General features: G+C 43.6%; 1 protein-coding gene and 1 long non-coding RNA gene across 9 annotated transcripts in view; both read left to right on the forward strand.

The window, feature by feature from the left end:
- dnaaf9 (dynein axonemal assembly factor 9) overlaps positions 1 to 21,783 on the forward strand; it is a 90,494-nt gene that overhangs the window by 36,641 nt on the left and 32,070 nt on the right. The window contains exons 13-24 of the mRNA XM_052495876.1: positions 2,822 to 2,898; positions 4,067 to 4,111; positions 4,231 to 4,276; positions 4,682 to 4,793; positions 4,912 to 4,982; positions 5,276 to 5,323; positions 5,412 to 5,502; positions 8,890 to 8,993; positions 14,613 to 14,759; positions 17,285 to 17,370; positions 17,490 to 17,591; positions 21,453 to 21,570. Of these exons, the coding sequence (XP_052351836.1) occupies positions 2,822 to 2,898; positions 4,067 to 4,111; positions 4,231 to 4,276; positions 4,682 to 4,793; positions 4,912 to 4,982; positions 5,276 to 5,323; positions 5,412 to 5,502; positions 8,890 to 8,993; positions 14,613 to 14,759; positions 17,285 to 17,370; positions 17,490 to 17,591; positions 21,453 to 21,570 (1,047 nt within the window). The remainder of the gene's footprint in view (positions 1 to 2,821; positions 2,899 to 4,066; positions 4,112 to 4,230; positions 4,277 to 4,681; positions 4,794 to 4,911; positions 4,983 to 5,275; positions 5,324 to 5,411; positions 5,503 to 8,889; positions 8,994 to 14,612; positions 14,760 to 17,284; positions 17,371 to 17,489; positions 17,592 to 21,452; positions 21,571 to 21,783) is intronic.
- On the forward strand, positions 15,648 to 17,228 carry LOC127915652 (uncharacterized). 8 transcript variants are annotated; one of them, XR_008091500.1, is made up of 4 exons: positions 15,648 to 16,217; positions 16,294 to 16,403; positions 16,529 to 16,616; positions 16,953 to 17,228. It is a non-coding gene; the product is annotated as an uncharacterized LOC127915652 (long non-coding RNA). The 8 variants fall into 8 exon arrangements; XR_008091498.1 differs by having other exon boundaries at positions 15,648 to 16,195; positions 16,245 to 16,403; positions 16,529 to 16,632; XR_008091499.1 differs by having other exon boundaries at positions 15,648 to 16,195; positions 16,245 to 16,403; positions 16,529 to 16,632; positions 16,975 to 17,228.

Genomic DNA, 21,783 nt, shown 5'->3' on the forward strand with positions numbered 1-21,783 from the left:
CATGGTATACTGTAACTAGCTATACATGGTATACTGTAACTAGCAATACATGGTATGCTGTAACTAGCTATACATGGTATACTGTAACTAGCTATACATGGTATACTGTAACTAGCTATACATGCTATACTGTAACTAGCTATACATGGTATACTGTAACTAGCTATACATGGTATACTGTAACTAGCTATACATGCTATACTGTAACTAGCTATACATGGTATACTGTAACTAGCTATACATGCTATACTGTAACTAGCTATACATGGTATACTGTAACTAGCTATACATGCTATACTGTAACTAGCTATACATGGTATACTGTAACTAGCTATACATGCTATACTGTAACTAGCTATACATGCTATACTGTAACTAGCTATACATGGTATACTGTAACTAGCTATGCATGGTATGCTGTAACTAGCTATACATGGTATACTGTAACTAGCTATACATGGTATACTGTAACTAGCTATACATGGTATGCTGTAACTAGCTATACATGGTATGCTGTAACTAGCTATACATGGTATACTGTAACTAGCTATACATGCTATACTGTAACTAGCTATACATGGTATGCTGTAACTAGCTATACATGGTATACTGTAACTAGCTATGCATGGTATACTGTAACTAGCTATACATGCTATACTGTAACTAGCTATACATGGTATGCTGTAACTAGCTATACATGGTATACTGTAACTAGCTATACATGCTATACTGTAACTAGCTATACATGCTATACTGTAACTAGCTATACATGCTATACTGTAACTAGCTATACATGCTATACTGTAACTAGCTATACATGGTATACTGTAACTAGCTATACATGGTATACTGTAACTAGCTATGCATGGTATGCTGTAACTAGCTATACATGCTATACTGTAACTAGCTATACATGGTATACTGTAACTAGCTATACATGCTATACTGTAACTAGCTATACATGCTATACTGTAACTAGCTATACATGCTATACTGTAACTAGCTATACATGCTATACTGTAACTAGCTATACATGCTATACTGTAACTAGCTATACATGCTATACTGTAACTAGCTATACATGCTATACTGTAACTAGCTATACATGGTATACTGTGACTAGCTATGCATGGTATACTGTAACTAGCTATACATGGTATACTGTGACTAGCTATACATGGTATGCTGTAACTAGCTATGCATGGTATGCTGTAACTAGCTATGCATGGTATGCTGTAACTAGCTATGCATGGTATGCTGTAACTAGCTATACATGGTATACTGTAACTAGCTATACATGGTATGCTGTAACTAGCTATACATGGTATGCTGTAACTAGCTATGCAGGGTATGCTGTAACTAGCTATGCAGGGTATGCTGTAACTAGCTATGCATGGTATGCTGTAACTAGCTATACATGGTATGCTGTAACTAGCTATACATGCTATACTGTAACTAGCTATGCAGGGTATGCTGTAACTAGCTATGCAGGGTATACTGTAACTAGCTATACATGGTATACTGTGACTAGCTATGCAGGGTATGCTGTAACTAGCTATGCATGGTATGCTGTAACTAGCTATACATAATAATAATAATAATAATATATGCCATTTAGCGGACGCTTTTATCCAAAGCGACTTACAGTCATGTGTGCATACATTCTACGTATGGGTGGTCCCGGGAAATGAACCCGCTACCCTGGCGTTACAAGCGCCATGCTCTACCAACTGAGCTACAGGACTAACTAGCTATACATGGTATGCTGTAACTAGCTATGCATGGTATGCTGTAACTAGCTAGGCACGGCGGTATGCTGTAACTAGCTAGGCACGGCGGTATGCTGTATCTAGCGAGGCACGGCAGTAACTAGCTAGGCACGGCGGTATGCTGTAACTAACTAGGCACGGCGGTATGCTGTATCTCGCTAGGCACGGCGGTATGCTGTAACTAGCTATGCACGGCGGTATGCTGTAACTTACTAGGCACGGCGGTATGCTGTATCTAGCGAGGCACGGCGGTATGCTGTAACTAGCTAGGCACGGCGGTATGCTGTAACTAACTAGGCACGGCGGTATGCTGTAACTAGCAATGCACGGCGGTATGCTGTAACTAGCAATGCACGGCGGTATGCTGTAACTAACTAGGCACGGCGGTATGCTGTAACTAGCTAGGCACGGCGGTATGCTGTATCTAGCGAGGCACGGCGGTATGCTGTAACTAGCTAGGCACGGCGGTATGCTGTAACTAGCTAGGCACGGCGGTATGCTGTAACTAGCTAGGCACGGCGGTATGCTGTAACTAGCTAGGCACGGCAGTATGCTGTATCTAGCGAGGCACGGCGGTATGCTGTAACTAGCTAGGCACGGCGGTATGCTGTAACTAGCTAGGCACGGCGGTATGCTGTAACTTACTAGGCACGGCGGTATGCTGTAACTAGCAATGCACGGCGGTATGCTGTAACTAGCTAGGCACGGCGGTATGCTGTAACTAGCTAGGCACGGCGGTATGCTGTATCTAGCGAGGCACGGCGGTATGCTGTATCTAGCGAGGCACGGCGGTATGCTGTAACTAGCTAGGCACGGCGGTATGCTGTAACTAGCTAGGCACGGCGGTATGCTGTAACTAGCTAGGCACGGCGGTATGCTGTAACTAGCTAGGCACGGCGGTATGCTGTAACTTACTAGGCACGGCGGTATGCTGTAACTAACTAGGCACGGCGGTATGCTGTAACTTACTAGGCACGGCGGTATGCTGTAGGCATTGGATGAGAACGAGTGTTACTGACTGAAACTTGTGTATATTTTGTGTATATTTCCAGGCGAAGGACGTAGCAGAGCATACCTTCCATCTGGCACTGGACTCGGTCCACCTGCCTCAGTACAGAACTGCTCTCAGGTACCAGCACACCTGTCACAATAGATAACAACTCTACCTTTGTATTCCAATAGAAGTAAAAAGTTATTTAATGTCATTGGTGTCCTCTGAATGACGACGTTAGCTGATCTAGTATAAAGTGTTCTACCTGTTGTTTCATTAGTGTCCTCTGACGACGTTAGCTGATCTAGTATAAAGTGTTCTACCTGTTGTTTCATTAGTGTCCTCTGAATGACGACGTTAGCTGATCTAGTATAAAGTGTTCTACCTGTTGTTTCATTAGTGTCCTCTGAATGACGACGTTAGCTGATCTAGTATAAAGTGTTCTACCTGTTGTTTCATTAGTGTCCTCTGACGACGTTAGCTGATCTAGTATAAAGTGTTCTACCTGTTGTTTCATTAGTGTCCTCTGAATGACGACGTTAGCTGATCTAGTATAAAGTGTTCTACCTGTTGTTTCATTGGTGTCCTCTGACGACGTTAGCTGATCTAGTATAAAGTGTTCTACCTGTTGTTTCATTGGTGTCCTCTGACGACGTTAGCTGATCTAGTATAAAGTGTTCTACCTGTTGTTTCATTGGTGTCCTCTGACGACGTTAGCTGATCTAGTATAAAGTGTTCTACCTGTTGTTTCATTAGTGTCCTCTGAATGACGACGTTAGCTGATCTAGTATAAAGTGTTCTACCTGTTGTTTCATTAGTGTCCTCTGAATGATGACGTTAGCTGATCTAGTATAAAGTGTTCTACCTGTTGTTTCATTGGTGTCCTCTGACGACGTTAGCTGATCTAGTATAGTGTTCTACCTGTTGTTTCATTACTGTCCTCTGACGACGTTAGCTGATCTAGTATAGTGTTCTACCTGTTGTTTCATTGGTGTCCTCTGAATGACGACGTTAGCTGATCTAGTATAAAGTGTTCTACCTGTTGTTTCATTAGTGTCCTCTGAATGACGACGTTAGCTGATCTAGTATAAAGTGTTCTACCTGTTGTTTCATTAGTGTCCTCTGAATGACGACGTTAGCTGATCTAGTATAAAGTGTTCTACCTGTTGTTTCATTAGTGTCCTCTGAATGACGACGTTAGCTGATCTAGTATAAAGTGTTCTACCTGTTGTTTCATTAGTGTCCTCTGAATGACGACGTTAGCTGATCTAGTATAAAGTGTTCTACCTGATGTTTTCTCTCTCAGATCTAAAAGTGTTTTCCACATCCAAGCTGTGAACAACCAGGGCAGGTGGGTTCTGATTGTTATAAAGAAAGTGTTTAATCACACTATGATTCAATGTTGTTAGCTGGCTTTTTATTGACTCATTGTTTTCCTGAATGTTCCGTCTGTCTTGTTTTCCTTTTCAGAATTGTTCCTCTGAGTGAAGAAGGGAGCTGCTTCTTGGTGAAAACTGTAAGTCAATTCTTCCAACCTGATAATTGTTCCAAAACATTTGCGGTAGGCATGTCACTGTGTTTGATTGATTGATTAAATTTGAATGAATTACAATGTGCGTTTTCTGTCCATCACTCCCAAACGTCCATGTCAGTGTATGACAGCCCAGACCTCCAGTGGGGTTAGGGGTCAGGGTTTAAGGGTTATACTTTATAGTGGTGGTTGTGTGTCCCAGGCGTCCATGTCAGTGTACGACATCCCAGACCTCCAGTGGGGTTAGGGGTCAGGGTTTAAGGGTTATACTTTATAGTGGTGGTTGTGTGTCCCAGGCGTCCATGTCAGTGTACGACATCCCAGACCTCCAGTGGGGTTAGGGGTCAGGGTTTAAGGGTTATACTTTATAGTGGTGGTTGTGTGTCCCAGGCGTCCATGTCAGTGTACGACATCCCAGACCTCCAGTGGGGGAAAGGAGACCTGGGCTCTATAGTCTTCTCTGAGTCCTTCTTGGTGTCCAGCATCAACATCCAACAGAAAGGTAAGAGAGACACATACTGTTAGGCCTGACCGATGCCTCCTCCCTATTATTATAAACTGTGTGTCTGTGAGTCATGGTGTTCCTCCTGTTGAACTGTAATGTTGAGTCTGTCCTGTAGATGGAAGTGTTTCCTCAGACAGCTGCTACACCATCCTGACGACAGCTCTGCCTCGATACGTCTGCTGGCTGGTATGTTACCCTCTCTCCTCATCTCTCCTCTCTTCTCATCTCTCCTCCCCTCAATCCTCTCTCCTTTCCTCTCTCCTCTCTCTCCATTCATCCAGGGATCAAGTCACTTTCAACAAAATGGCAGGGTTCAAGGGCTTCAAAATGACTGCCAACTGACCTGCAAATCACCTTGCATCATAAATAACTGCTAATTATTATTTGTAGATCAGTCAGTCACAATTTATCCATGATGCATTGTGGATTTGATCCTTTCATTCACAGTGCTTGTTAACTGTGTGTCCTAATGGCTTTAGGTGGAGTCTGATGTGAAGCATTCTGAGAAGGCCCAGGTCCTGCTGAAGGTCAGACAACAACCGCTCATGTTGCCGTTATTACATTGAGAAATGCTGGTCAGTGTGTTGATGTGTATTGTGTGTGTTTAATCCCCAGGAGGAGGAGGGTACCTGCCTGGGCACCTCTTTGACTACAGCAGACACAGCTCATGTGTTCTCCAACAGCCTGCTCTCCACTCCAGAGGAAGGTGACACATACTTTAATGCTCTCTCTGTAGTCAACCAGCCAGTCAGCTGGTCAGTTTAGTCTAGAGGTCGACCGATTATGATTTTTCAACGCCGATACCGATTATTGGAGGACAATAAAAGGCAGATACCGATTAATCGGCCAATAAATATATATATACACACACACACACTTTTGTAATAATGACAATTGCTACAATACTGAATGAACAATGAACACTTTTATTTTAACTTAATATAATACATATTTTGGGCTTTTGGATGGGTGTTCTTAAGCTGACCCCATGCTTACATCTTTATCACAAATAAGACACCTTGCTTTCCCTGGTGCCAATTCCATGTAATAGTCCCACACTGGTGCTCTGCTTTTCTCTGCCATCTGTAAAACACACACACAGCTCTGAAGTGACAATGATACTGAAGAGTCTGCTTAGGAGACAAATACTCTCAACTGTTTGAATAAAAATAGAGCTTAAGTTACCTGTGATGAATGTTGAAAACAAAAACTGTCATTTCTATATGCAGGAATTCCTATTTTAATAATGGACATGGTAAGAATTGACTACCAAAGTGCGAGTCATAATTCCCATGACACCTTCTAGCAAAATCTGAAAAGCGGTTCATTCATTTATTCCATAGGATATTTTTAGATTCACTGAGAAAAGGTCTGTGTTTCGTGTAGGCTTACACCACCTTGCCAATTTTATAACTGTGTAGATATCCATAGGACAAGGTACCTCTGATCAATATTGGCTAAATATAAGCCAAGATCATTTTTTTTGTAGAGTGGATTTATGAAAATATGTTGACAAACGTTACCTTATCCTAGTGAGATTTACACGGGTATCAAAACGCAGAGGCAGTTTAAGCCTGAACGAAACACAGACCTTATTGGAAGTAGATCAAGACATTCTCTATGGAAGACATGAACAGAGGCGGTTTAAACCTGCACCCTAACCTGCACGAAACACAGACCTTATTGGAAGTAGATCAAGACATTCTCTATGGAAGACATGAACAGAGGCGGTTTAAACCTGCACCCTAACCTGAACGAAACACAGACCTTATTGGAAGTAGATCAAGACATTCTCTATGGAAGACATGAACAGAGGCGGTTTAAACCTGCACCCTAACCTGAACGAAACACAGACCTTATTGGAAGTAGATCAAGACATTCTCTATGGAAGACATGAACAGAGGCGGTTTAAGCACGAAACACAGACCTTATTGGAAGTAGATCAAGACATTCTCTATGGAAGACATGAACAGAGGCGGTTTAAACCTGCACCCTAACCTGAACGAAACACAGACCTTATTGGAAGTAGATCAAGACATTCTCTATGGAAGACATGAACAGAGGCGGTTTAAACCTGCACCCTAACCTGAACGAAACACAGACCTTATTGGAAGTAGATCAAGACATTCTCTATGGAAGACATGAACAGAGGAGGTTTAAGCACGAAACACAGACCTTATTGGAAGTAGATCAAGACATTCTCTATGGAAGACATGAACGGTAAAATAACGAAGGAACCTCTTTCAAGTTCAGCCGCAAGTTATTACAGGAATTATAACGCGTCTCTAAACCATATACCTTTGACTATTACGAGCCTCCTGCTGCCTACCACCCCTCAGTCAGACTGCTCTATCAAATATCAAATCATAAACTTAACTATAATAAACACACAGAAATACGAGCCTTAGGTCAAATCCGGAAAACTATCACCTCGAAAACAAAACGTTTATTCCGTTCCGTATTTTATCTAACGGGTGGTATCCATGAGTCTACATATTCCTGTTACATTGCACAACCTTCAATGTTATGTCATAATTACGTAAAATTCTGGCAAATTAGTTCGCAAAGAGCCAGGCGGCTCAAACTGTTGCATATACCCTGACTCTGCGTGCAATGAACGCAAAAGAAGTGACACAACTTTTTATAAGATAAGTTTAATGCTAGCTAGCAACTTACCTTGGCTTACTGCATTCGCGTAACAGGCAGTCTCCTTGTGGAGTGCAATGAGAGGCAGGTGTTTAGAGCGTTGGACTAGTTAACTGTAAGGTTGCAAGATTGAGTCCCCCGAGCTGACGAGGTAAAAATCTGTTGTTCTGCCCCTGAACGAGGCAGTTAACCCATCGTTCTTAGGCCGTCATTGAAAATAAGAATGTGTTCTTAACTGACTTGCCTAGTTAGATAAAGGTATAAAAAAAAAAAAAATTAAAAACGGCGCCGAAAAATACCGATTTCCGATTGTTATGAATTGTCTGAAACCGGCCCTAATTAATCGTCCATTCCGATTCATCGGTCGACCTCTAGTCCAGTCAGCCAGCCAGCCAGCTAGTTTGTCCAGTTCAGCCAGTCTGTCAGTCCAGCCAGTGGCCGTGTTCGAGAGGATCTAAAATGAGTAGTTATTTATGATCCCAGGTGATTTGTAGATCAGTCGCCTGCAGTTGTTTTGATGCTCTGGAACACGACCAGTCAGTCAGTCAGTTGGTGGTCTTGTTAGATTATTAAGGCGAAAGCAACCGCTATAGACAAGTTATGTTGTGGGAGGTGCATCTGCGACAGCCGGAAGTCGGTGCTACTGGTTTCCAACTGCAAGGCTCAGTGCAACATGGTGGTGGACAGTGGTACTATGGTGTTAAATGCTGAGCTGTAGTCAATGAACAGCATTCTCACATAGGTATTCCTCTTGTCCAGATGGGTTAGGGCAGTGTGCAGTGTGGTTGAGATTGCGTCAGCTGTGGATCTATTGGGGCGGTAAGGTGGAGGTGATGTGATCCTTGACTCGTCTCTCAAAGCACTTCATGATGACAGAAGTAGTCATTTAGTTCAGGTACCTTAGCTTTCTTGGGAACAGGAACAACGGCTATTAAATAGTGATCCACTCGAACGCACCCAGCCAGCCAGTCAGCCAGCCAGTCAGCCACCCAGCCAGTCAGTCAGCCAACCACCCACCCAGCCAGCCAACCACCCACCCAGCCAGTCAGTCACCCAGCCAGTCAGCCAGCCACCCACTCAGCCAGTCAGTCAGCCACCCACTCAGCCAGTCAGTCAGCCACCCACTCAGCCAGTCAGTCAGCCACCCACTCAGCCAGTCAGTCAGCCACCCACCCAGCCAGTCAGTCAGCCACCCACCCAGCCAGTCAGTCAGCCACCCACCCAGCCAGTCAGCCACCCAGCCAGTCAGCCACCCACCCAGCCAGTCAGTCACTCAGCCACCCACTCAGCCAGTCAGTCAGTCAGCCACCCACTCAGCCACCCACTCAGCCAGTCAGTCAGCCACCCAGCCAGCCAGTCAGTGTGTCAGTTATTTAATTAGTTAATGAGTTAGTCTGTAGTTAATGTGAATGATGTCCCTTTAACCTCCTGTGTCTGTGGGTTTCAGGTAAGATGAGCTTCTTCACAGAGGGCATCCTGTTCCTCCATCCTCAGTACGGCACCATCACTCTACCCAGGAGCCTCATCAGCAGGATCAAGTTGTATGACCTGGTACGTTTCTCTACCAGAACACAGGCAGTTACATGGGCTGTCTCCCAGAGGGCACCCTGTTCCCTATAGTGCACTACTGTTGACCAGGGCCCTGGGAGCAAATCAAATGTTATTTGTCACATGCCGAAAGTGTTTTCCACAAGTACACGGAGTAGCCAGCCACGTGTCCCTGGGTTGGGGCCTATTTTAGTTGCCTCTGGTACATCCTAAAGCCTCTGGTACATTCCGATGCCTCTGGTATATTCTGATGCCTTTTGGTACATTCTGATGCCTCTGGTACATCCCAATGCTTCTGGTACATCCTAAAGCCTCTGGTACATTCCAATGCTTCTGGTACATCCTAAAGCCTCTGGTACATTCCAATGTTTCTGGTACATTCTGATGCCTCTGGTACATTCCAATGCTTCTGGTACATCCTAAAGCCTCTGGTACATTCCAATGCTTCTGGTACATTCTAATGCCTCTGGTACATTCTAAAACCTCTGGTACATTCTAAAACCTCTGGTACATTCCAATGCTTCTGGTACATCCTAAAACCTCTGGTACATTCTAATGCCTCTGGTACATTCTAATGCCTCTGGTACATTCTAATGCCTCTGGTACATTCTAAAACCTCTGGTACATTCTAAAACCTCTGGTACATCCCAATGCTTCTGGTACATCCCAATGCTTCTGGTACATCCTAAAGCCTCTGGTACATTCCAATGCTTCTGGTACATCCTAAAACCTCTGGTACATTCTAATGCCTCTGGTACATTCTAATGCCTCTGGTACATTCTGATGCCTCTGGTACATTCTGATGCCTCTGGTACATTCTAATGCCTCTGGTACATTCTGATGCCTCTGGTACATTCTGATGTCTCTGGTACATTCTAATTACTTGATTGCATCCAGCCACTCTCCCCTGGGTTGGGGCCTGTTTTAGTTGCCTCAGGTACATTCCGATGCCTCTGGTACATTCCGATGCCTCTGGTACATTCCGATGCCTCTGGTACATTTCTGATGCCTTTTGGTACATTTCCATGCCTCTGGTACATTCTGATGCCTCTGGTACATTCTGATGCCTCTGGTACATTCTGATGCCTCTGGTACATTTCCATGCCTCTGGTACATTCTGATGCCTTTTGGTACATTTCCATGCCTCTGGTACATTCTGATGCCTCTGGTACATTCTGATGCCTCTGGTACATTTCCATGCCTCTGGTACATTTCTGATGCCTTTTGGTACATTTCCATGCATCTGGTACATTCTGATGCCTCTGGTACATTCTGATGCCTCTGGTACATTCTGATGCCTCTGGTACATTCTGATGCCTCTGGTACATTCCGATGCCTCTGGTACATTCTGATGCCTTTTGGTACATTCTGATGCCTCTGGTACATTCCGATGCCTCTGGTACATTCCGATGCCTCTGGTACATGCTGATGCCTCTGGTACATGCTGATGCCTCTGGTACATTCTGATGCCTCTGGTACATTCTGATGCCTTTTGGTACATTCTGATGCCTCTGGTACATTCTGATGCCTCTGGTACATTTTGATGCCTCTGGTACATTCCGATGCCTCTGGTACATTCTGATGCCTCTGGTACATTTTGATGCCTCTGGTACATTCCGATGCCTCTGGTACATTCTGATGCCTCTGGTACATTCTGATGCCTTTTGGTACATTCCGATGCCTCTGGTACATTCTGATGCCTTTTGGTACATTCCGATGCCTCTGGTACATTTCTGATGCCTTTTGGTACATTCTGATGCCTTTTGGTACATTCTGATGCCTCTGGTACATTCCGATGCCTCTGGTACATTCTGATGCCTCTGGTACATTCTGATGCCTTTTGGTACATTCCGATGCCTCTGGTACATTCTGATGCCTTTTGGTACATTCCGATGCCTCTGGTACATTTCTGATGCCTTTTGGTACATTTCCATGCCTCTGGTACATTCTGGTGCCTTTTGGTACATTTCCATGCCTCTGGTACATTCTGATGCCTCTGGTACATTCTGATGCCTCTGGTACATTCTGATGCCTCTGGTACATTCTGATGCCTCTGGTACATTTCCATGCCTCTGGTACATTTCTGATGCCTTTTGGTACATTTCCATGCCTCTGGTACATTCTGATGCCTCTGGTACATTCTGATGCCTCTGGTACATTCTGATGCCTCTGGTACATTCTGATGCCTCTGGTACATTCCGATGCCTCTGGTACATTCTGATGCCTTTTGGTACATTCTGATGCCTCTGGTACATTCCGATGCCTCTGGTACATTCCGATGCCTCTGGTACATGCTGATGCCTCTGGTACATTCTGATGCCTCTGGTACATTCCGATGCCTTTTGGTACATTCCGATGCCTCTGGTACATGTTGATGCCTCTGGTACATGTTGATGCCTCTGGTACATTCCGATGCCTCTGGTACATTCTGATGCCTCTGGTACATTTTGATGCCTCTGGTACATTCCGATGCCTCTGGTACATTCTGATGCCTCTGGTACATTCTGATGCCTTTTGGTACATTCCGATGCCTCTGGTACATTCTGATGCCTTTTGGTACATTCCGATGCCTCTGGTACATTTCTGATGCCTTTTGGTACATTCTGATGCCTTTTGGCACATTCTGATGCCTCTGGTACATTCCGATGCCTCTGGTACATTCTGATGCCTCTGGTACATTCTGATGCCTCTGGTACATTCTGATGCCTCTGGTACATTCTGATGCCTTTTGGTACATTCCGATGCCTCTGGTACATTCTGATGCCTTTTGGTACATTCCGATGCCTCTGGTACATTTCTGATGCCTTTTGGTACATTTCCATGCCTCTGGTACATTCTGATGCCTTTTGGTACATTTCCATGCCTCTGGTACATTCTGATGCCTCTGGTACATTCTGATGCCTCTGGTACATTCTGATGCCTCTGGTACATTCTGATGCCTTTTGGTACATTTCTGATGCCTTTTGGTACATTCTGATGCCTTTTGGTACATTCCGATGCCTCTGGTACATTCTGATGCCTTTTGGTACATTTCCATGCCTTTTGGTACATTTCCATGCCTCTGGTACATTCTGATGCCTCTGGTACATTCTGATGCCTCTGGTACATTCTGATGCCTCTGGTACATTCTGATGCCTTTTGGTACATTTCCATGCCTCTGGTACATTCTGATGCCTTTTGGTACATTTCCATGCCTCTGGTACATTCTAATGCCTCTGGTACATTCTGATGCCTCTGGTACATTCTGATGCCTCTGGTACATTCTGATGCCTCTGGTACATTCTGATGCCTCTGGTACATTCCGATGCCTCTGGTACGTTCTGATGCCTTTTGGTACATTTCCATGCCTCTGGTACATTCTAATGCCTCTGGTACATTCTGATGCCTCTGGTACATTCTGATGCCTCTGGTACATTCTGATGCCTCTGGTACATTCTGATGCCTCTGGTACATTCCGATGCCTCTGGTACATTCTGATGCCTTTTGGTACATTTCCATGCCTTGATTCCATCCAAAATGCACAGTGAGCTCAGGGCATGCTTAGCCCAGCATGCATTTGTAGCCTTCTTGTGTGCTGCTATAGCCCCTTGCTTTAGCTACTGTCATGGAGTGGGATAGATCTGTTCATAAAGAAACCGATTACACACATAGGTTCTAAAGGAAGGGGACTTAGACAAGAGGAAGAGGACCAAAAGCAAGAGAGGGAGTGTGGTGATGTAATGTCTACAACTAAAGACTCGTGATGGAGTACTTACTATGTACATATGCTAACAGATAACTAAGTGTGTCATTGTTGCAAAAGTATTTATAAACTAAAAACCAGATATATTAAAAGTTATATTATCTATACAATAGATTTTGGCCCAGTAGGCCTGACATATTACCTCTTTCAAGGAGCTTTCCGTTTTGATATGATTATTTTGCCTAAAATCCTTTCGGCCTACCCATAGAATAATGTGAAAACACCTCTGCATTCCTGCCCAGCCTGGCAAGAGTGGACTGAAGGGTGTTTAGCATCCCCAGTGGCTCTGCAAGCGCCAAGAGGGTATTTTCCTCTTACTGCCCTGCTCTCCAAGTACCATTACATGAACCTGAAGCCAGTCTCTGGCCAAACTCGTGTTTCTAAAAATGAATTCAAGGACACTGTAGACTGAGCCAAACAAGGCAATTTGGTTTAATTTGTATTTTATTCTAAGTAAGTCACAGCCTATATGTGCAATTTCTAGACTATAATGATTTAAAAGAACAAAATGTTGTTTAAATGCTGAGCGCTTTATGTCCCTACCCGTCTGTTGCGTCACTCTCGCAAATGCTTCATAATGTATTCCTTTGTGGAATAACAGCCTGAATAATACATTAGGCTTCCTGTCTGGTTCCTGACCTATTTAGTGTTAATATGCTGTTTAATATGACATGTAGCCTATTTCAAATAAGCGCTTCTTTACAGTCACCTTTTCATGTTGGTTATTAAAATACTTCTCGTTCAGATCGTTTGGTTTCAATACTTCAAGACCACATGGTAGGTCCAGGTAGTCCCAATAATAGATTGGTGTTGGTTAAATTATTTTTGAGCTGCCGTTAAGATTGATGGGAAGATGGATGGAGCCAAATACAGGACCATTCTGGAAGAAAACCTGATGGAGTCTGCAAAAGACCTGGGACTGGGACAGAGATTTGTCTTCCAACAAGACAATGATCCAAAACATAAAGCAAAATCTACAATGGAATGGTTCAAAAATAAACATATCCAGGTGTTAGAATGGCCAAGTCAAAGTCCAGACTTGAATCCAATTGAGAATCTGTGGAAAGAACTGAAAACTGCTGTTCACAAATGCTCAGCATCCAACCTCACTGAGCTCGAGCTGTTTTGCAAGGAGGAATGGGAAAACATGTCAGTCTCTCAATGTGCAAAACTGATAGAGACATACCCCAAGCGACTTACAGCTGTAATCGCAGCAAAAGGTGGCGCTACAAAGTATTAACTTAAGGGGGCTGAATAATTTTGCACGCCCAATTTTTCAGTTTTTGATTTGTTAAAAAAGTTTGAAATATCCAATAAATGTCGTTCCACTTCATGATTGTGTCCCACTTGTTTTTGATTCTTCACAAAAAAATACAGTTTTGTATCTTTATGTTTGAAGCCTGAAATGTGGCAAAAGGTCGCAAAGTTCAAGGGGGCCGAATACTTTCGCAAGGCACTGTATATATGTACACGAAGGCAGGGTAAAGTGACATCAGGATAGATAATAATAAGGTATTAGAGGTAGATATGTACATGAAGGCAGGGTAAAGTGACTAGACATCAGGATAGATAATAATAATATTAAAATAAAGAACAGAGTAGTGTGTGTGTGTGTGTGTGTGTGTGTGTGTGTGTGTGTGTGTGTGTGTGTGTGTGTGTGTGTGTGTGTGTGTGTGTGTGTGTGTGTGTGTGTGTGTGTGTGTGTGTGTGTGTGTGTTTTTTTTGTTCATAAGCGTATGTGTGTGGGTGTTGTGTGAGAATAGGGTGTCGGACCAACCATGGTTCTGTTATTGTTACTGTGCCTTTTCTGTCTGTGGGGTTGTTATAAATTCCACCACTGTCCCCCATATCTCTCTGTGTCTGCTATCTGTGTCCACCAGGACTCGTCGAGCGTGGTGGCAGCTCTGTTTGTACAGTATGAAGCTGCTCTGCTGTCCCACCTGCCCTTCCCTCTCCACAGTGACGACCACTGTTTGGTCTTCAGCCTCCAGCCACGCTCACAGAGTCACCGAGCCTTCTACTCACAGGTCAGTCAGTCACCGAGCCTTCTACTAACAGGTCAGTCAGTCACAGAGCCTTCTACTAACAGGTCAGTCAGTCACAGAGCCTTCTACTAACAGGTCAGTCAGTCACAGAGCCTTCTACTAACAGGTCAGTCAGTCACAGAGCCTTCTACTAACAGGTCAGTCAGTCACAGAGCCTTCTACTAACAGGTCAGTCAGTCACAGAGCCTTCTACTAACAGGTCAGTCAGTCACAGAGCCTTCTACTAACAGGTCAGTCAGTCACAGAGCCTTCTACTAACAGGTCAGTCAGTCACAGAGCCTTCTACTCACAGGTCAGTCAGTCACAGAGCCTTCTACTAACAGGTCAGTCAGTCACAGAGCCTTCTACTAACAGGTCAGTCAGTCACAGAGCCTTCTACTAACAGGTCAGTCAGTCACAGAGCCTTCTACTAACAGGTCAGTCAGTCACAGAGCCTTCTACTAACAGGTCAGTCAGTCACAGAGCCTTCTACTAACAGGTCAGTCAGTCACAGAGCCTTCTACTAACAGGTCAGTCAGTCACAGAGCCTTCTACTAACAGGTCAGTCAGTCACAGAGCCTTCTACTAACAGGTCAGTCAGTCACAGAGCCTTCTACTAACAGGTCAGTCAGTCACAGAGCCTTCTACTCACAGGTCAGTCAGTCACAGAGCCTTCTACTCACAGGTCAGTCAGTCACAGAGCCTTCTACTAACAGGTCAGTCAGTCACAGAGCCTTCTACTAACAGGTCAGTCAGTCACAGAGCCTTCTACTAACAGGTCAGTCAGTCACAGAGCCTTCTACTAACAGGTCAGTCAGTCACAGAGCCTTCTACTAACAGGTCAGTCAGTCACAGAGCCTTCTACTAACAGGTCAGTCACAGAGCCTTCTACTCACAGGTCAGTCAGTCACAGAGCCTTCTACTCACAGGTCAGTCAGTCACAGAGCCTTCTACTAACAGGTCAGTCACAGAGCCTTCTACTCACAGGTCAGTCAGTCACAGAGCCTTCTACTCACAGGTCAGTCAGTCACAGAGCCTTCTACTAACAGATCAGTCAGTCACAGAGCCTTCTACTCACAGGTCAGTCAGTCACAGAGCCTTCTACTCACAGGTCAGTCACAGAACCTTCTACTAACAGGTCAGTCAGTCACAGAGCCTTCTACTTACAGCTGTAGCAGTTTTAATGTTGTATTGTGGTTGTTTAGGTGTTGTATTGTGGTTGTTTAGGTGTTGTATTGTGGTTGTGTTGTATTGTGTAGGTGTTGTATTGTGGTTGTTTAGGTGTTGTATTGTGGTTGTTTATGTGTTGTATTGTGGTTGTTTAGGTGTTGTATTGTGGTTGTATTGTATTGTGGTTGTTTAGGTGTTGTATTGTATTGTGGTTGTATTGTGGTTGTTTAGGTGTTGTATTGTGGTTGTTTAGGTGTTGTATTGTGGTTGTGTTGTATTGTGGTTGTTTAGGTGTTGTGTTGTATTGTGGTTGTTTAGGTGTTGTATTGTGGTTGTTTAGGTGTTGTGTTGTATTGTGGTTGTTTAGGTGTTGTATTGTGGTTGTTTAGGTGTTGTATTGTGGTTGTTTAGGTGTTGTATTGTGGTTGTTTAGGTGTTGTATTGTGGTTGTTTAGGTGTTGTATTGTGGTTGTTTAGGTGTTGTATTGTGGTTGTGTTGTATTGTGGTTGTTTAGGTGTTGTATTGTGGTTGTATTGTATTGTGGTTGTTTAGGTGTTGTGTTGTATTGTGGTTGTTTATGTGTTGTATTGTGGTTGTTTAGGTGTTGTATTGTGGTTGTTTAGGTGTTGTATTGTGGTTGTTTAGGTGTTGTATTGTGGTTGTTTAGGTGTTGTATTGTGGTTGTTTAGGTGTTGTATTGTGGTTGTGTTGTATTGTGGTTGTGTTGTATTGTGGTTGTTTAGGTGTTGTATTGTGGTTGTGTTGTATTGTGGTTGTTTAGGTGTTGTATTGTGGTTGTTTAGGTGTTGTATTGTGGTTGTGTAGGTGTTGTGTTGTATTGTGGTTGTTTAGGTGTTGTACATTTACATTACATTTAAGTCATTTAGCAGACGCTCTTATCCAGAGCGACTTACAAATTGGTTGTGTTGTATTGTGGTTGTTTAGGTGTTGTATTGTGGTTGTTTATGTTGTATTGTGGTTGTATTGTATTGTGGTTGTTTAGGTGTTGTATTGTGGTTGTGTAGGTGTTGTATTGTGGTTGTTTAGGTGTTGTATTGTGGTTGTTTAGGTGTTGTATTGTGGTTGTTTAGGTGTTGTATTGTGGTTGTTTAGGTGTTGTATTGTGGTTGTTTAGGTGTTGTATTGTGGTTGTTTAGGTGTTGTATTGTGGTTGTTTAGGTGTTGTATTGTGGTTGTTTAGGTGTTGTATTGTGGTTGTGTTGTATTGTGGTTGTTTAGGTGTTGTATTGTGGTTGTGTTGTATTGTGGTTGTTTAGGTGTTGTATTGTGGTTGTGTTGTATTGTGGTTGTTTATGTGTTGTATTGTGGTTGTTTAGGTGTTGTATTGTTGTTGCAGGTGTTACCAGTGTGGCAGGGGTCAGACTCTGGACTCTCTCTGCAGCTGGTGGACAGAGAACAGCTGACCTGGGATCAGAGGAACATGTGAGTCACAGTAACGAACTGGCACTTAGTCTACAACTTCTACGTAAAGTGATCTGACTTTGATCTGTCAGAAATGTCAATATTAGGAGTAATGTTGTTGATCCATGTTGTCCCTCAAGGCACTCCAGACTGCAGTGGTTGCATGACTGCCACGCCCCCCCTGTGGCCAAACGCAGAGGCAGCCTGAAGGCCTCATACTCCCAGCTACCAGAACAGGAGATGTATGTATACACTACCTAGTATACATGACCTAGTATACACTACCTAGTATACATGACCTAGTATACACTACCTAGTATACATGACCTAGTATACACTACCTAGTATACATGACCTAGTATACACTACCTAGTATACACTACCTAGTATACATTACCTAGTATACATGACCTAGTATACACTATCTAGTATACACTACCTAGTATACACTACCTAGTATACACTACCTAGTATACACTACCTAGTATACACGACCTAGTATACACGACCTAGTATACATGACCTAGTATACATGACCTAGTATACACTACCTAGTATACACTACCTAGTATACATGACCTAGTATACACTACTTAGTATACACTACCTACGACATAGAGGCAGCCTGAAGGCCTCATACTCCCAGCTACCAGAACAGGACATGGACATATATATAAAACATTTTTTAAAATACTCTCTTCTCTGTATACATCAATGATGTTGCTCTTGCTGCTGGTGATTCTCTGATCCACCTCTACACAGACGACACCATTCTGTATACTTCTGGCCCTTCTTTGGACACTGTGATAACAACCCCCTAGACGAGCTTCAATGCCATACAACTCTCCTTCTGTGGCCTCCAAGTGCTCTTAAATACAAGTAAAATTAAATGCATGCTCTTCAACCTGATCGCTGCCTGAATCTGCCCGCCCGTCCAGCATCACTACTCTGGATGGTTCTGACTTAGAATATGTGGACAACTATAAATACCTAGGTGTCTGGTTAGACTGTAAACTCTCCTTCCAGACTCATGTCAAACCTCCAATCAAAGTTAAATCTAGAATTGGCTTCCTATTTCGCAACAAAGCATCCTTCACTCATGCTGGAAGTGAAATATGGAACCGTTACGTATTTTATCTAACGGGCGGCAACCTAAGTCTAAATATTGCTGTTACAGTGCACAGCCTTCAATGTTATGTCATAATTATGTACAATTCTGGCAAATTAATTTTGGTCTTTGTTAGGAAGAATTGGTCTTCACGCAGTTCGCAACGAGCCAGGCGGCCCAATCTGCTGCATAATACCTTGACTCTGCTTGCACAGAACGCAATTACCCTAGTTAAAATAAATTCATGTTAGCAGGCAATATTAACTAAATACGCAGGTTTAAAAAAATGTGCTTGTGTATTGATCTTAAGAAAGGCATTGATGTTTATGGTTAGGTACACATTGGTGCAACCACAGTTCTTTTTTCACGAATGTGCTTGTTAAATCATCACCCGTTTGGCGAAGTAGGCTGTGATTTATCAATTAACAGACACCGCATTGATTATATTCAAAGCAGGACAAGCTAGTTAAACTAGTAATATCATCAACCATGTGTAGTTAACAAGTGATTATGTCAAGATAAGTTTAATGCTAGCTAGCAACTTACCTTGGCTCCTTGCTGCACTCGCATAACAGGTAGTCAGTCTGCCACGCAGTCTCCTCATGGAGTGCAATGTAATCGGCCATAAACGGCGTCCAAAAATGCAGATTGTTATGAAAACTTGAAATCGGCCCTAATTAATTGGTCCTATGGTCCTTCTGTAGCTCAGTTGGTAGAGCATGGCGCTTGTAACGCCAGGGTAGTGGGTTCGATTCCCGGGACCACCCATACGTAGAATGTATGCACACATGACTGTAAGTCGCTTTGGATAAAAGCGTCTGCTAAATGGCATATATTATTATATTATATATTATTAATTGGCCATTCCGATTAATCGGCCGACCTCTAATATATATATACACACACTACCGCTCAAAAGTTTGAGATCACTTAGAAATGTCCATGTTGATGAAAGAAGAGCACATTTTTTGTTCATTAAAATGACTTCAAATTGATCAGAAATACAGTGTAGACATTGTTAATGTTGTAAATGACTATTGTACTTGGAAATGGCAGATTTTTTATGGAATATCTACATATGTGTACAGAGGCCCATTATCAGCAACCATCACTCCTATGTTCCAATGGCATGTTGTGTTAGCTAATGCAAGTTTATCATTCTCAGTTTATCAGTCTCGACGTCAACAGTGAAGAGGCGACTGACTCCGGGATGCTGGCCTTCTAGGCAGAGTTGCAAAGAAATAGCCATATCTCAGACTGGCCAATAAAAATAAAATATTAAGATGGGCAAAAGAACACAGACACTGGACAGAGAAACTCTGCCTAGAAGGCCAGCATCCTTCAGTCACCTCTTCACTGTTGACATTGAGACTGGACAGAAGAAGTCTGCCTAGAAGGCCAGCATCCTTCAGTCACCTCTTCACTGTTGAGACTGGACAGAGGAACTCTGCCTAGAAGGCCAGCATCCTTCAGTCACCTCTTCACTGTTGACATTGAGACTGGACAGAAGAACTCTGCCTAGAAGGCCAGCATCCTTCAGTCACCTCTTCACTGTTGACATTGAGACTGGACAGAAGAACTCTGCCTAGAAGGCCAGCATCCTTCAGTCACCTCTTCACTGTTGAAGTTGAAACTGGACAGAGAAACTCTGCCTAGAAGGTCAACATCCTTCAGTCACCTCTTCACTGTTGACGTTGAGACTGGACAGAAGAACTCTGCCTAGAAGGCCAGCATCCCGGAGTCACCTCTTCACTGTTGATGTTGAGACTGGACAGAAGAACTCTTCCTAGAAGGCCAGCATCCTGGAGTCACCTCTTCACTGTTGACGTTGAGACTGGACAGAAGAACTCTTCCTAGAAGGCCAGCATCCTTCAGTCACCTCTTCACTGTTGACGTTGAGACTGGACAGAGGAACTCTGCCTAGAAGGCCAGCATCCTGGAGTCACCTCTTCACTGTTGACGTTGAGACTGGACAGAAGAACTCTTCCTAGAAGGCCAGCATCCTGGAGTCACCTCTTCACTGTTGATGTTGAGACTGGACAGAAGAACTCTTCCTAGAAGGCCAGCATCCTGGAGTCACCTCTTCACTGTTGACATTGAGACTGGACAGAGGAACTCTGCCTAGAAGGCCAGCATCCTTCAGTCACCTCTTCACTGTTGACGTTGAGACTGGACAGAGGAACTCTGCCTAGAAGGCCAGCATCCTTCAGTCACCTCTTCACTGTTGATGTTGAGACTGGTGTTTTGCGGGTACTATTTAATGAAGCAGCCATTTGAGGACTTGTGAGGCGCTAATGTACTTGTCCTCTTGCTCAGTTGTACACCAGGGCCTCCCACTCCTCTTTCTATTATGGTTAGAGCCAGTTTGCGCTGTTCTGTGAAGGGAGTAGCACACAACGTTGTACGAGGTCTTCAGTTTCTTGGCAATTTCTCTCATGGAATAGCCTTCTTTTTTCAGAACAAGAATAGACTGACGAGTTTCAGAATAAAGTTATTTGTTTCTGGGCATTTTGAGCCTGTAATAGAACCCGCAAATTCTGATGCTCCAGATACTCAGCTAGTCTAAAGAAGGCCAGTTTTATTGCTTCTTTAATCTGGACGACGGTTTTTAGCTGTGCTAACATAATTTCAAAAGGGTTTTCTAAGACTTTTAAAATGATAAACTTGGATTAGCTAACACAACGTGCCATTGGGACACATGAGTGATGGTTGCTGATAACAGGCCACTGTACACCTATGTAGATGTAGCTACATGTAGCTACAATAGTAATTTACCACATTAACAATGTCTACAGTATATTTCTGATCAATTTGATGTTATTGCAATGGACAAAAAAATGAGATTTTCTTTAAAAAACAAGGACATTTCTAAGTGACCTCAATCTTTTGACCAGTAGTGTATATGTGTAGATGTCCCACCCTGCCTGCCAATAGCCCAAGTGTTCTCCCATTGAACCACCACAACATGCTTCCTAATGCTGCTGTGTTCCAACAGGTTCCTGCAGCACTTTGCTCTGAGCAGTGTGGGTCAGGAGCCCATCCAGGATGACCACCTGGGGGCACTGTTCTCCACGCCAGACACCAGGAACCCTCTGGCAGGACGCACTGACAAGGTAACCAACCCTCTCACAGGACAGACTGACAAGGTAACCAACCCTCTCACAGGACAGACTGACAAGGTAACCAACCCTCTCACAGGACAGACTGACAAGGTAACCAACCCTCTCACAGGACAGACTGACAAGGTAACCAACCCTCTCACAGGACAGACTGACAAGGTAACCAACCCTCTGGCAGGACAGACTGACAAGGTAACCAACCCTCTC

The sequence above is a fragment of the Oncorhynchus keta genome, chromosome 35 (genome assembly GCF_023373465.1).
Source record: "Oncorhynchus keta strain PuntledgeMale-10-30-2019 chromosome 35, Oket_V2, whole genome shotgun sequence".
Taxonomy (NCBI): Eukaryota; Metazoa; Chordata; class Actinopteri; order Salmoniformes; family Salmonidae; genus Oncorhynchus; species Oncorhynchus keta.